At 38.3% G+C, this 15,723-nt stretch overlaps 1 protein-coding gene across 7 annotated transcripts in view; it reads left to right on the top strand.

Moving 5' to 3' along the window:
- Window positions 1-15,723, top strand: part of Ntrk2 (neurotrophic receptor tyrosine kinase 2) — a 333,650-nt gene that overhangs the window by 235,169 nt on the left and 82,758 nt on the right. For all 7 annotated transcript variants that reach the window (XM_074052265.1, XM_074052264.1, XM_020153400.2 and 4 more), the window contains one exon: window positions 13,678-13,808. In XM_074052265.1, coding sequence (XP_073908366.1) covers window positions 13,678-13,808 — 131 coding nt within the window. The remainder of the gene's footprint in view (window positions 1-13,677; window positions 13,809-15,723) is intronic.

Here is a 15,723-nt window from a genome sequence, read left to right as displayed (position 1 = left end):
CCTGAAGAATCAGCAGTAGTTGGATTTGTTTGACCCACTACAGAATCTCAACAGAACCCCATAGCCAAGTGTGTGGAGTAATTCTCTCCTTTCTGAACCAGTGGGATTAGATAGCTGTGTCTTAGTAGTATACTTTTTATCATTGTCTTCTCCAAGAGGAATTTACAGCACTGGCTGCAAAGTTTGGAAGTCTCCCAGCTGACAGAAGCACACAGAACAAGTCCTTATCAAAAGACAGAGAGGAAAGGAACTGAAGCACCATTTGACTCTCACGTTATAAATCTGCTTTCAACTCATAAACTGCCTTCAGCAACAATCCTTCTTGACATGAGTTCACGCCTAGGGCTTTGCAGTTCATCAAACATAGAGGGTGTAAATAGGCAAGAGACAAAAGAAATAAATCTAGTAGCTTTAGGGAAAGGGGAACTTGTTTCCTGGGAACAGGCTATAGTAATATTCCATTGATTTCCTACAGCCTTTTTCTTCCCTATATTCCTCTATATTTACACTTCTGAGCTATATATCACTGTATTTGATTAATAAATGTTTAAAATGAAAAGGGTCAGAATACAGTGAAAATGGCACTGAATTAAGGGTAAACAAATGGATTTGGGTCTTATCTCAACTCTGAGAACTTAGCACTTTGTGTCCTGTTGTCCTCACATATTAAATGAATAGGTTATTTAGGGTCTTTAGGCAGCCTGTTTGAGAACACTCTGCTGTGGAGATTTCCAGCAGCACTTGTTTGGAACTGGATTGAACACAGTGGACTTAAAAATGCGGAGAGATGACTAGATTGTTGGTATACTCCTTTACCTCTAGTCTGCCAGAGTATCAAGTCTAAAATATCTTTTTGAAGAAATTGACAAATTGTTCTAGAGGAAGTTGGCTAATAGGCTGGGTTACTGGAGTCTCAGAATATTGTTCCACTTTGCCTACTCACTCTGGAGCAAGGCCTGTCTATTTGTGTATCCTAGAGTGATCCAGTTCCTAGCCATACTTCCTAGGCATTGTAGTTCCAGATCTAAGCATAGACATAAGAGCACAAGAAACCTGTATCAACTACCCAATCTTTAGCTTTTAAGTTTAGTAGGATTTGAGATCAACTATGCATGTGAGGACAATAAACACCTGAAAGAAAAGGTAAGAGAAAAACTGACCTTGGTGTAAACAGAAGTATTTCAAGAATAAAAGAGAATTTAAGAGAAAAAAATTCTCTGATTTGAGATTTTTATATCCCTAAAATAAAGGCAGGTAGCTGTAAAAAGAAAACTGTAGCGAATAGAAAAAATTCATAGCAATTGTATATATGATGGCTAAAGTAAAAGTTTCAATTGCAAGTTTAAAAGATGATCAAGAGATTTCCCAGACTAAAGAGCAGAAAGACAGAGACAGAGAAAGTTGGGGAAGAAAAAATAAGAGAAATAGTTCCAATTCATGAGTGGTATGACATATGACAGTTAAGACTTCCAGATAATAATGAGAACAGAGAAAAAATGATAAGGAGCAAGCTATCAAAGAAAACAACAATCAGAAGATGACTTCCACATGTTGGTCAATATCCCAGATTTCAGATTAAGAAGCCCTCTAAGTGCCAGCAGGATAAATGAAAAAACTACCTACTTGAATTAGATGCTCAGAAAATCTTGATGCTAGGAAAGAGGAACCATTTGAACTTAATGTTAGAGGCACCCCTCTGGATTCAAGTGGCATGACCTCAGATACATGGGAGAGAAAGCACAGTCCTAGCACCTACTTAGCCTCGTGGAATGTGGTATTGAACTGGATGTGTTCATATGAATTCTGTTTATTGCTTTTCAGTTTTTAGAATCATGACACCTAATCACATCGTATTGTAAGCTGAACATAAATGTTAACAATTTTGGTAATATCATAGTAAAGGTAAAAAGAATATGGGAGATAATTGGAGTTAAGGGAATTTAGACGTACTAACATGTTCATCATGTCCAGAAGAATATCAGGTACTGGCTGGAATAGCAATGTAAGTATGATAGATAATCACTAGAAGAATACAAAATAACACAACTCTCAACTGTTGGGAAGAGATGGTTATGCAGGGATGACACTCGCAGGAATTTCAGGTGCTCAGGGTTCTTGAGCCCACTCTGAGGATGAAAGCACAGGCGGACTCCAACAGCAGAGGTCGGAAAGATTTTATTTGTAGAGAAGAGAAGAGAAAGATTGCATATTGGAGAATGCAGGGGGACCGGAAACCAGTGATCTCTTGGGTCAGGTTGGGGATTGGGTTTTATAGCCTTTTTTTGCATTGCCTGGGGGCAGAGATGTCTCTCAGGTGCAGACAGAGGTTTCCTGGAAAGGAAAGGCATCTCCTTGATCACTTTTCACCTTTTGGGACCTCCTGCAGTCCGTCCTTTAGTCCTTCAATGGGACATAGTGCAAGTGATACCATCATGTTTTGTGCTGGTAAGTCAGTGAGTTGAAGTTGAAGTTGTCTTAAACTGGGAAAACAGGAACAGAAGGTTTAAGCATGTTAACTGTGGTCATGGAGGTAGGCTCCAGAAAACCAAAAATGAAACTGATTCAAATTGTTTGCCCAGGGAAGTTAGAATGAAGGAAGGGAGCAGAATGGAAGCACACATGTTCTGTACATCTCAAGCTCTTTGTTGCTATTTACTTTATTACCAAAAGCATATATTGCTTTCCCCAATATTTTTTTAAAGGTTAAAAAATGTGAATTCTTTTCTAAAATTTAGAGGCTCTGCGTACAAAAATAAGATCTAGCAATACATTAGGTTGAGCCAGATGAAATAACCAATAGTTGTCTGGGTTCGGCAGGCATGAATGAAAATTTCATTTGTTTCAACCTAAATAGTTTTCAGATTTTGGAGTTTAATGCAGACATGTCTTCACATGAAGAAAGTTCAGCATGTGATTGAGTCATGGCATCCTGGCATTCTGGAAATGTCATAATTCATTATGTCCAACAATGTTCTTCTTTCCAACGAACATTTCAATCCCTGCTCAGCTTACAATGGAAAAGTCAAAGGACACATTCTGCAATCTTAGGCCCTATAATCAAAGGATTGGTTGTTTTGTTTAATCACTCTTAACCCTGTATGTTTCAAATCTGTCATAGCAGTATGTTCTGCTTTCCACAACTGTTATTTGTCTCATTTCCCTATTAGACTGCCAGTCTATTAGGGAGGAAAGTAACTATGTTCTATTGGGGAAGACTGTGTGGGGTTTAAAGTCAAACTTAGTAGCTTACAGGTGTGTGGCTTTGGGCAAGTTACTTAACATCTCTGATACTTGACTCCCATATCTCCCAAGTGGAAACAATGGTGTTTCTCCCTAGGTCGATCAGAATGTTTGAAGAAAGAATGTAGGCAAAATGTTCAACGCAATGCCTACCACAAGCTGATGTGCCATGAATGGCAATTGAATCCGCCCTTTTCTCATTAATTCTTGAATCTTCTACGTTACCATACATAGCTCATTTCACATGCATGCTTAAATGGTGAAGGGAGGTGGAGTTTGTTGGTTTGAAATATTCTGAGAGTATTGTAAAAATCTTTTAAGGACATTACCTTTAAAATGAGTGCTCACATAAGTATATTAAAGAGGGACTCACAGATCTCTGTTGCTCTGCATACTGACTGGATATAAAGCCATTCACAGACAGAAAATATCTGGGATGCACCTCCAAATCTATGACTTCCCATTTTTCAGATCTCAGCCACATATCATTGGTTAGGAGCCCAACTGAGCATCTACCTTTCTATGGAGCTGGGGCAGAGTCCACAACCAGAGAAATCAGCCCAGAAAGCTGACATGGAGTCCTAGAACTAATAAAATGCCCATAGCTTCCCATTCGTTATTAAGCTAAGCTCTTTCCCCTTTGCCTAGTGTTCAGAATTTTTCTCATAGAGGCTCCAACTTGATATTCTAAAGTTGGCACCAGTGACCCTGACCAGGGAGAGTTTCCTGAGTTGCCCAGTTATATAACATTTTTCACAGACCTCTCATCACCATTTATCACATTCTGACAGCATTGCTGTCAAATTTCTCACCAGAGTGTGTGCACAGAGAAGATGTTCAATAATAAACTGCTCATTAATGAAGACACAGGTCAGGGAAGCCCTTGAACAACAACTGGGTGGCTTCTTAAATATCCCCAACAAAAACAAAAGATTTCTTCTGCAATGGGGATGTTGCTTGGAGGCACATTGGCAAGATCAACTAACTTTGCAGAAGCCAATCAGAAAACTTTAGTAGTGTTGGGTCTAGGAACCTAAGGGCAGATGAGTGAGTATCTCATCCCCCATGGAGAGCACTATTTGCCCTGCACCCTGTGAAGGAAGGAAAGCTTCCATGGGGAGGGCTCTTGAATGGAAGAACTGAGTTATAAAGCAGACACCAGTGTAGAGCTTACAAATGGAGGTTTCTGCAGACAGCTTGGAAAGGGGATGGTAAGCAGAGTGTTAAGGACAAGTTTTTAAGCCACAGGAGTAAAAAGAACTTCAGCTTCCAGGGACATAGAGTCAGAGGGTTAGGCAGATAAGACTGTCTGGCTCACCTGCCAGAATTTTGTACAATCACTCTGCATAATGATTCTTGAAAATACAAACATTGCCGGGGTGACTGACAAGTATTGTTCCAGCAGGGAGAGCTGTCAGGGCAAATCAATCCAATTCTACCACATGCCAGAGTGTAGAACAGATATAATTTTGGCTGTTAGGGGATGTCAAAGCGAAGGATGTACCGTCTGTGTATTTTGAAGTGTGGTGTTCCTTTCAGTCTAACAGCTTGAAAGATTTCTGGGGCTCTCCCCCCCACTTGCCTGTTCCCACCAAGAAATTGTGGGAATTTGACTTCAAATAACTCTGTTGCTTTATCTGCTATAAAGTTCTGCTTACATGAAGCCCAGCTCTCTTAAACCCTGTTGCCACCTGCTCTTGTTTAGTGCTAGCATTTGGTCCAGTGATAAAGGGGGAATTTTCTGTCATTGGCTGTTATATGAGGCATCTGACAGGATACCTGGTGACCTCTCCTTGTCCATCACTGCCCCTGATGCAAGGTTTAGCTTGAAAGCTTAGTATGGCTATTATCAATATACTCTTCAGGGGGCTGGAAGGCCCACTCACTTCTTTAGTGGACCAGTGCTGTGATGAGACTCAAGGTTGAGGACCTCAGAGGGAAGCTCATTTAAAATTTCTCTGTTTCCAAAGTTTTCTGCAACATCCCACCAATATACTCTCTGCACTTGCTGCAGGGTTCTCCCCCATGATATCGCCTTTGCCTCTCTTCCTTCCTTCTTTCACCTTTTTTATTTGGTGCATATTTAATTTCTCACCCTTTATTATTATTTCCAACCTACAAAACATCATAAGACCTAACCCCTCCTAACTCCCATCCTCTGGAGTCACATAATATCTCTAGGCTGCTCCTGCCCCTCTTCCCCTCCACCTCCCACAAGGGCAGTCTCCGTCCACCACCTCTACCTCTTCATTGCTCTGCCCACAGCAGAGCCTTCTGCACCCCTCAGCCATAGCCCTGTCTCCTGCCTCTGATATGTCCATTTGGGTCTTCTCTTTTTCTCTTCTTTCTCACAGTCATTCTCTGACAATTAGTCCTTGGTGACATGTTCTTTTCCATTTGGCCGTGGACAGCACCTCCAATGACAATAAGTCATGCTGAGCTCTGTATTTCTAATGGCTAAGATGAGGGGCTGAAAAGAAAAGATGGATAAGTAACTGGATGGAGCCTACCCTTAACCCAGCACCAGCCTTGTGAGAATGGGGCTACAGCTGCTCTCTAAATGGTTTCCCTGCCTCCAGCTTTACCACAGCAAGAGCAATCTTTCTATAGATGTGTCCTTTCCTGTCTCCCATTCTCAAAGGTTTTCCTTAGCTCCCTAGAACATAGACAGACAGATAGATAGATAGATAGATAGATAGATAGATAGATAGATAGATAGACGGATGGGTAGATAGATAGATACATAGATAGATGATAGAAAGAAAATCATGAACTCACAGATTGTGGAACACGTGTGCTAAGATGCTGTTTAGCCTCAAATCCATCATTTAAAGACGAGGAAACAGAGGCATAGAACAATGAAGTAATTTGCTCACAGTCCCTATTTATTAGTGCCAGAACTTGTCTAAACCATTTTATGAGATATTTAAGACCCTCCATGACCCTGCCCACTTCTCCTTTTGCAGCATATCACCTGATGCTCTTCTCCAGGAAAATCTGAGACAAATCATTGTTTCTTAAATACATGCTGGACTTTTCTTTCTCCTCATTCTTGTGTCTTCCCCCACCTTTAATGCCCTGTTTCCCACCATTCTTTTCTCTTGCTCAGTAACTCACCTATTTTTTACATGTTCATGTTATTACTTATTCATAAGATAGCTTTGATTGCCTAATGTGTTTTAGGCCCAGCAGTGGATTCAGGGAAATTGCATTCATTCGTCAACTTCGTGCCCAAAGCATTCTTGAGTATGCCCACGGGCATTTATTTTTATGCCATTATGATGTTAGGAGCTGTGGACTCCCTGTGTAGTGCTTTGGCTGAGGGTGGCTTTTGTGGCATATGTTCATCTCTTATTGGGCTCTGCCATAGGGAATATTCTTAGAAAATTCACTACTCTTTCTGGGGATGTTGTTGAGGATCATGGTGCCAATCTCCTGTGTAAAATCTCTTTGATTTATTTCTTTGAAAATGAACTGCCAGGAGGAATCTTACTTCCCAGAAGGAATGTCTACACTTTTACTTGTGGACAGTCTAAAATTTGTAAATTATTGTGTTTGTCTTTGACCTCCCCAGTAAAGAAACTTAGAGTGAAATATCATGTACATTTAATAAACACATAGGACCTTAGAATCTGCATATTTGCATTTCTACTCAGTGCCTTGTCTTACCTTTCTATTGCGTTTCACTTGACTTGAGTTGTTAGTAAAATTTTTGCTTTTCTTCATGCTTTATAGAGTACATAAAATCTTTTGTGAATGAAACAAAAAATGTGAGTAAGTGGCTCTGAGTTCTTGAGGAAAAGGATTGTTTTACTCTGCCTTTTCTGTGTCCTAGAAGAATGCCCAGGCATTTTAAATAGTAGTAGGTGCTTAATAATGGTGTGCTGAACTAAACTGATAAAAATAGGCCCATGATTCCCTAAGTAGGCAAAGTGAAACTCATACTTTCGCTTTCACTTTGTGTTTCATAAAAAGACTGAAGCAGTGTTGTAGTGGAAAGAATTCAAAACCTCCTTTACTAATTATAGACTTCTGAATGAGTTATTTAGCTCATCTGATCCCCCTCTTTCTTCTTTAATTTGAAAATGGAGATAAGAATACCCTACCAGATTGCAATGAAGATTGATGACTCTTATAAGTCTCTCCGCATATTCTTTGGCTCATAATAGCAATTCAGCACATATTAGGTGGCCTCTTCTCTCCTTATTTCCTCATTTTGTTGGAAATAGTACTTGGAAAAGGATAAGTAAGTAGATTGCTCTATGACCACATGTAAGTCAATTGATTGTGGTGTCATTTGTAAAATAAATGTGGCTATTGACCTCATTCAGTGATCATAATGCACTTTTTTTTTTTCTGAAAAGTGCTTACAGTTGGCTTGGTATTGTTACATGCTCTATTTCATCATTGTATTACTTTTTTAAATGAATATTTGTTCTTCCCTTGTCTTGGTGTGTTTTATCTCTGTGGTCTTAATTATATTCATTTTCAATTTAGCACTGATATATCTTAATAAAAACAGATGAAATTTAAAGACATTGTTTCTATTCCTCATGTAAATTTATTTTATAAGGTAAATGATTTTACCTAGCTCAATAATGCTGTCCATATACACAAATTATGTTAATAATATTTTAAATCAAGTAAAATCATTTCTCAAAATATTTAGCTTTTACAATCTGCCATTCATATTCATGTTTCATGTTTAATGACAGTTTTCTAATGAACTTTATTCTGAGATGTTTGGTTCCTTCCACATGATCAATGTGAGTGTTTGAAGTATTTCTAGTAGAAGAGAGATTTACTAAATGAAATATCTGCTTTCACTTTAATGTCCCAATTAAAGAATTGAATTGCACAGTCTAAGGGTCCCTCTTCTTTGAGGCTGAGGACCTGAATCTTAGTTTGTCATCCATATCCCTGGGAATGTCACTTCACTATTCCAACCCTCACTCCAGAGTGTAGACCTGAACGTTATTTTCTTGTCACAAAGTTCAGTCCTTTAAAGCTGCCAACAGCCCTGCATTTGGACTGTGAGGAAACAGAAGAAACTTTTGAGAGCTCCTGACATAAACATTGCCTCCTACATGTGCTGCTTTTTATCTTCCTATTCAAAAGTTTAGCATACTTTTCTCTTAAACTTCATATCACTTAGTTATTGGCATATATTACATACTCAATAAGTGTTTGGTTTAAGGTCCATGTGATAGGCAGGACAAGTCTAGTGCACTAAGAATTTATTTCTATGAAAGTCCTTATAGGTAGACTTTCCTATAAGAACTTTAGTGGATAGAGTCCTATTTACTTATATTTTTACTAGTTTTAGATTTAGTAGTAATGGATATAGATGTGCATTAATATTTTATCTATTGCCTGTGAGTATATGTGAAATATTTACTTCTTATACCAGAAGTTGAATTTAAACAATCTCAAGCAGCAAACAGTTCTGCAAATTGCTGCAGCTACTTTGTGACACAATGCATTTTTCAGTGACCATAACGTGATGCTAATATAGAACCAGAAATTGGCTTTGTTCAGGTGCTCATGAGGCAGTACTAAAGTCATCAAATTTCTACTTTGGAAAATTCCATCACTTCCAAGAACAGCATGCAGACCTCATGAGCCTAGTACGGTATTTCCTGTGGCTCTTATTGATACTTGTTTGTGTGTGTGTGTGTGTGTGTGTGTGTGTGTGTTGGGGGACAGGGGTAGAGTGAATTTAAAAGAGAAGTTTTCTATAAAATTTTCTTTGAAAAATCAACTATTGTTTTGAGTTTTCCTTCAAATATAGGAAGATATTTATGGTGGAGTTCCTGATCTTATTTAATTTTTTACTCTTTTTCACTTTGAGTGTGATGTGATTTTCACTCATGTCCCTAAAGTAAAGAGCAGAGAATTTACTAATCACAGAGAAAGAAAGCCTGTAAGAATTTTCCATGATTACACAACAGCTTATTTATCATGGAATCCTCACACTCACCTCAGGATGTTTTGTATGAAATGAATCAAATGCTTATAGAGCACTTTAAAAGTGATATCCAAAGTGCTGGTCCACAGTGAGATAAGGAGCTTGTCCACAGTGAGATAAGGAGCTTGTCTAGAATGGAAATCAGTGTTCCCCCCTACCCCATTTTTGTTTAGTTAGGAGAATCTTTCTACTAGGAAAAGTCAGCTTAATGACATACAAACAGTTAAATCAAACTTTCCAATGACTATGGCCTCTTAGTTTCAGTATTGAAAGACACAAGATAAGGCAGGGAGGAGGGAGAAGAAAGAGTAAGAAAGGCAGTGAATGTGATCACAGTACCTTATATTCATCTATGAAAATTTACAATGAAACATTTTTGTATAATTAATAAAAAAGAAAGAGAAAGAAGAAGGAAGAAGAGAAGAAGAATAAAGAAGAATGAAGAAGAAGAAGAAGAAGAAGAAGAAGAAGAAGAAGAAGAAGAAGAAGAAGAAGAAGAAGAAGAAAAGAATATGACGATGACAGAATAAAGGGTAGACAGTGTCTCTGTAGCTTAGGCAAGTTGATGATCCCCTCTGTTTCTCAGGCCCTGAGAAGAAAGGCCCCCAGGAGCATGGAGCAAGAAGGTGTGAGGCAGGACTGAATGGGTGAAAGGAGTAACCAAATGTTTGCAATGAGGGAGCAGAGGGCACACACTATCTCCTGAGAGATGCTTCAGGATAGCTGAGGCTGTAGCAAGAGGGAGATGGAGTGACAAAAAGCAGGCATGAGGTACTGACAAATGGGATAAGAGATGGGGATGGACTCCATTTGAGAGGACCATTGGGGTGGGGAGGGGGAATGGATGCCCTTGTGAGCCTATAAAACACAGACCATAAGCTAAGAGTTGCATAGGGTACTGGAAGGGCTGGGCATTGGCAGGAACATATAACAGCACTGTTGAGGTGAAATGCTGGATGAAGAGAGACTTCCTGTGGTGTTCAAGGGAAATAGTAAATGAGGTAGGTAGGAATAAGCCCTGATGCTCTTGTGGAGGGAAATGCGAAGAAATTCCTAGCTCAATGATAAGGAAGCTTCAGAGTAGATATTCTCCCCACTCCTGGCATGTTAAAGAACTGGGCTGCTCCATTGCCTGGATACTCAGTACCATTACTGCTGAGACAGTATGATGAAACAGTACCTGATTATAATTACTAGCAAACATTTTTTGAGAAATATTTATATAACACCAACTGTATGCAAAGCACTGTGAGACTCTGCTGAGAACACAAATACAAAGTCATTACCTGTACCCCTAAGTATAAAGGAGAAAGTTATTCTGTTTAGAGGGAATATATTGGAAAAGAACATCATTCACATAATCTGTGCTCTAAACCACAACAAAGTAAATCAATGCAAATAGCCCATTTCCTAAAGAAAAGATGCATTTTCTGCTTTTAAGGTCAATCTGGGAAAACTGGTTTTACAATTTATAGTTTTGAAGATGAAGAAATTAATTGTGGCTTTAAAAACTTATTTCTACCAGCTTTTTCTCTACTGCTTGGAATATCAAAAGAAAAAAATGTGCAAATCAATTGCAAAAAAGTTGAATACTTGCCTTGGTCTGGTTAGGGTGTCAAGTAAATCAGGTGACAGTTTAATTCCCAATGAACATGTGACAACCAAGGAGTTAAATATTAGATTTAAATAGGGCAGGTAATTCTCTGGGAGAATTATGTTGGTATCTTTATATGGGCACTCTACCTAATGAAAACATTTCTCTACTGAGCATGAGAAATTAATATATGTTCTCATATTCATGAATATTGTTGCTCATAAAAAGACCTTTTGATTTTTATCACCCTGAGTTCCTAGAGGCTTACAGAGCATTCACGGATCAGAAGCACATGAATTATCAAGGAAAAAAGTCCCATTAAAGCAAAACTTTAATCATCACTTGAATTTTATATAAAGCTGTATCCAAAAAGGAACTGTGTGGGGTATCCATCAACATGGAATGCATAAATATATGATGGCATAATCCTTCTACAGAATATTAATTACTACTACACACACAGTGTAACACCATCTCAAGGATATTCTTGTGTGGAAGGTGCAAGATATGGAAGAATATACGCATACAGTATGAATCCACTGACATACGTTCAAAACTAGGCAATACCGAACAATCTCTTGTTAGAATTCTAGCACTGGTAGCAAAATGATAAAGAAAATGATTAACATAAAATTCAAGATGGTGGTTATCCCTAGAACAGGAGGAGAGACCAGGATACAATCAGGAAAGAGCACAGTGATGCTTCTAAGCTACTTCTGGTTGAGCACCCCTAATTCACAAACTCAAAATCTAAAGTGCTCCAAAGTCTAAAACTTTTTAAACACCAACATGACCCCTCAAATGAAAATTTCCATACTTGACCTCATGTGACTTGTCATAGTCAAAACACAGGCACACTAAAAAATACTGCATAAAATTACCTGAGGCAATGTAGGCATAAGAATCGTATGAAATATAAATGAATTTCATATTTTGACTTGGCTCTCATCCCCAAGATATCTCATTATGAATATGCAAATATTCAAATCCCCCCTCCAAAAGAATCTGAAATCCAAAACATATCTAGTCCCAACAATTTTTCAAGAAAGGGATACTCAACTTCTAATGATACTATGTTTCTTAAATGAGATGGTGGGTTCATAGGTACTCACTTTATTATTATTTAAATTGCAGAAGTGTGTTTTATATTTTCTTTTGCTTTTGTAATACAGTTGACAATTAAGAAAAAAAATTAGAGAATGGTTATTAACATACGCCCAATATTAAATATCTGCTTTGTGCTTAGCACTTAAGGCATCACACACGAGGAAAAAGGTTATATAGGGCTCTCGCTGAACCTCAGGGAGCTTATAGATGTAAAATAAAACACTATGCTGCAACATAAGGTCAACATAATTTTTCCTGGAATGATCTCTGAGGGAGTAAGGACTTGAGTGTTTATCAAGTATCTTGTCAAGACTAACACAATTTGTAAGTGAAAAGAGACTTCAGGGTGTAGAAGACAAGACTCTGAATTCAGAGAGACTTGAGTTCAAATCTCAGTTCCTCCATTCCTAGACATAAATCCTTGAAATTCCTATAGACTGTTTCCTGGTTTACAAGCACAAGGAAGAAAGAGACTTCATGGGATTGTGAGAAAGAGCTAAGAGAATGCTGTTAGCTTCACATTCCATGCTCTAGAGCACATCACAACCTTTTTTTAAAACAGTAGTCCCTGGTTGTCTATGTGAACTTGTTCTAGGGCAGTCAAAAATTCAGGATACCAAAATCCAAAGATGCCCAAGTTCCTTATATAAAGTAGCATAGAATTTGTATATAATCTACACACATCTTCCCGAATTCTTTAAGCCATCTCTACATTACTTATAATACGTAACACAATGTAAATGCTATATAAATAGTTGTGACACTGTATTATTTAAGGAATAATGGCAAGTACGATTTTTTTAAAACGTATTCTATCTGAAGTTGGTTTAATCCACAGATGTGGAATTGGTAGGTATTCAGAGCCAACTGTACCACCAGTCAGGGACAAGTTGTTCAGCAAAGAATGGCGGCTGAGACCGGGGAAAATTCCCATGCTAAGGCGCTCAACATTTGAAGTGCTGGGTGGTAAGCACTCTGTCCTTCAGAATCTCCTTTTGTCTTCTCTGTTAGCTCCGTCCTTTTGTGTACTGCCTTTCTCTGGTTTCTACCTTATACCGCTGCCTCCTGCTCTCCAAAAAGGCGTCTGACTGAGTGACTTTGGCCAGTTCCACTCTAGACTATAGAGAAAAATAAATAATCTCTCTTTACCGGATTCATCTATTCTTGCCTCTTCTTGGTTTTGGAGAGTCAAACCAAGATATGATTTTCAGAAAGTGGCTAAGGAAGCACAGAGTCTAGACAATTCTTATCTGAACAGAAAATGTCACTGAGGCTCAATTATAGTCTAGCCCAAGTCACTCAAAGTCTAAAAATAGGGTGAGGCCAAAGCCTTAACTAGCAATTAAGGATTTTGCATTTTCCTTGGTGTCTGCTGAGCCTCTCTCCATTAGGAGATGGTTTAGCAAAGAATGAGGAATTCCTGGTGACTCTCTGCCTTTCCCATTGGACATATGACCAAGAAATAGACGCAAAGCATTTGACTTATGAAAGGCCTACCATTAAAGTTAATTCCTTATCATTTCTCTCTGTTTACTATCTAAAAGTTGATTAATGATATTTTTCAGCCAACTGCTAGATCTAGCAATGATTGAGATCTGGAGAGTAAGCAGATAAAACCTCTTGCCTGTCATTTGGGGTAGGCTGTGAAGATGGACAATGTTCTCCTTTAGTTCACTCTGCAGAGGAGAGAATCTTGGACTTGCAAGCTCCCTACTCTCTGCATTCACCTTGACATGCTTTAATTTCAATTTCTGTGTTTGTTTTACAGTTGTTCAGCACATCAAGCGACATAACATTGTTCTGAAAAGGGAGCTAGGTGAAGGAGCTTTTGGAAAAGTTTTCCTAGCTGAATGCTATAACCTCTGTCCTGAGCAGGATAAGATCTTGGTAGCAGTGAAGGTAAGAGAACATTTGAGAATATCTCCTTATCCATGATCACAATAACATGTAGAAGTTTCACTTTATTTTATCATATTTTAGTGTTCAATTCAGGAGTAAATTGTGTCTACTAAGGTGGATGTGTTTAAATCCCTTTACCTAAATGGGCAGTCAGAAGGATACTTGGGGCATATTCAACTGTTAGAGGTTCTTGTTAGGAACAAAGAATCAGTCCACAGGCTGGTAGGTATGAGCTGCTCTTTTTAGTTCTAACAAAATTCTGGGTGGAGGTCAATGTGGGATTAAACAGAATTTGATGGTTAAATCTTGGAGACTCAAACATATCTCCAATTGTTTGGTGCTTATGACACCCTCGAGGTTTCTTGCCTGTTTGAGATTCTAGAAGGAGCACATTGACTTCACTTCTTTCTCAGCCAGCCCCTGTTCCACTGAGTTCTCCTAGTATGCCATACCTTGACCATCCCAAATGTTTCCAAAGCCACAGGATTTTATTCAGCACAGGCATGATTTAATCAAGGGGTAGGTGACATATCCTGTGGATTCAACAACCCTAGCAAACATGGGGTTCCTATTAAAATAAAAAGTCTGAATGGAGGGGGTGAATTCAACTATGATAAGAACTTTTTTAAATGTCACAATACACCCTCAGTACAACAATAATATGATAATAAAAAAAAAGAAGTCTGGAAGTGTTTCATCAGAGTCAAAAAAGAGACCTGGCCGGGCACTGGTGGCTCATGCCTGTAATCCTAGCTACTCAGGAGGCAGAGATCAAGTGGATAACAGTTCTAAGCCAGCCCAGGCAAATAGTTCTGCAAGGCTCTATCTCCAAAAACTCTATCACAAAAAATGGGTCTTGTGGAGTGGCTCAAGGTGAAGGCCTTGAGTTCAAGCCCTAGTATCACAAAAAGAGACCTGTTCTTCAATAAGATCAGCAATAGTATTGAAAGGGATAAGATTTCCACTAGCTTTCTAAAACACAAGGATTAACAAAATTAGCACAAAGCACTTCAGCAGGTCTTTTACATATATATTGTCAAAATTTAAAAAAAGAAAAATTTCACCAAGGTATTGGGTAATGTATGTCAAACACTTAAAATGGCATACATTTACAAAATGAAATAAGTACAAAATGAGTATGTGCATGGCTAATGCAATAAAATTTAACTTTTTGGCTTAATATAATATGGCTGAGATTTTGTTGTATTTCACACAAACGGGGGCCATTTGTTTGAGTGGTAATTGCTTCCTAGTCATAACCATGACAATTTTTTAATTCTTTAAAAATCAGATGCATATTTCACTACTGACATGCTTAGCATTAAACTACTTTAGTACATATGAGTAGCTAAGGAAAGAAATAAATTTTTTCTTAAACATGCCCACTTTGCAGGCCCAATGGTTTCAGTTAAGTACATCCAAATAGAAAAACAAATTATGAATTTGCTTTTCTTGTCATTTGAAAGAAACTAACAGGAGTGGCAGAGAAGGGCCTTACGAGCTACATTTTTCTGTGAGTAAAGGGCAGACTCTTCTAGAGCTGATAAAATCTATAAAATAAACATCATCTCTTTGAGTTGGGAAATGGAAGGGAGCTTGAGAAAGTAGAGGGAGGAGAAGAAAGGAGATCCTAGAGAGATGTGAGGTCAAGTGGGTTGGAGGTGTCAAAGTAAATCTTGCAGAGGTTTTGGAGAGGTCTAATTTCTACTGTTGATATTACTTTCTCTTTTCTTTCATCTACTCAAAAGGTTTTGTTGTCATCTTTTTTTTCATACCAAATTTCAGAACATTTGCCAATGTTATTTCTGCAGTCTTTGCTGTCTTCTGTTTTTGTTTTTATTCATTTTTGGATAAATGGGACCAAAGGGGCCTCAATTTTTGCAAATTTATAGACTGATCAAATGTTAGATAGCTG

The sequence above is a fragment of the Castor canadensis genome, chromosome 13, assembly GCF_047511655.1.
Source record: "Castor canadensis chromosome 13, mCasCan1.hap1v2, whole genome shotgun sequence".
Classification (NCBI taxonomy): Eukaryota; Metazoa; Chordata; class Mammalia; order Rodentia; family Castoridae; genus Castor; species Castor canadensis.
Note: the sequence above shows the minus strand (reverse complement) of the source record. Positions and strands in the feature narration are given on the sequence as shown.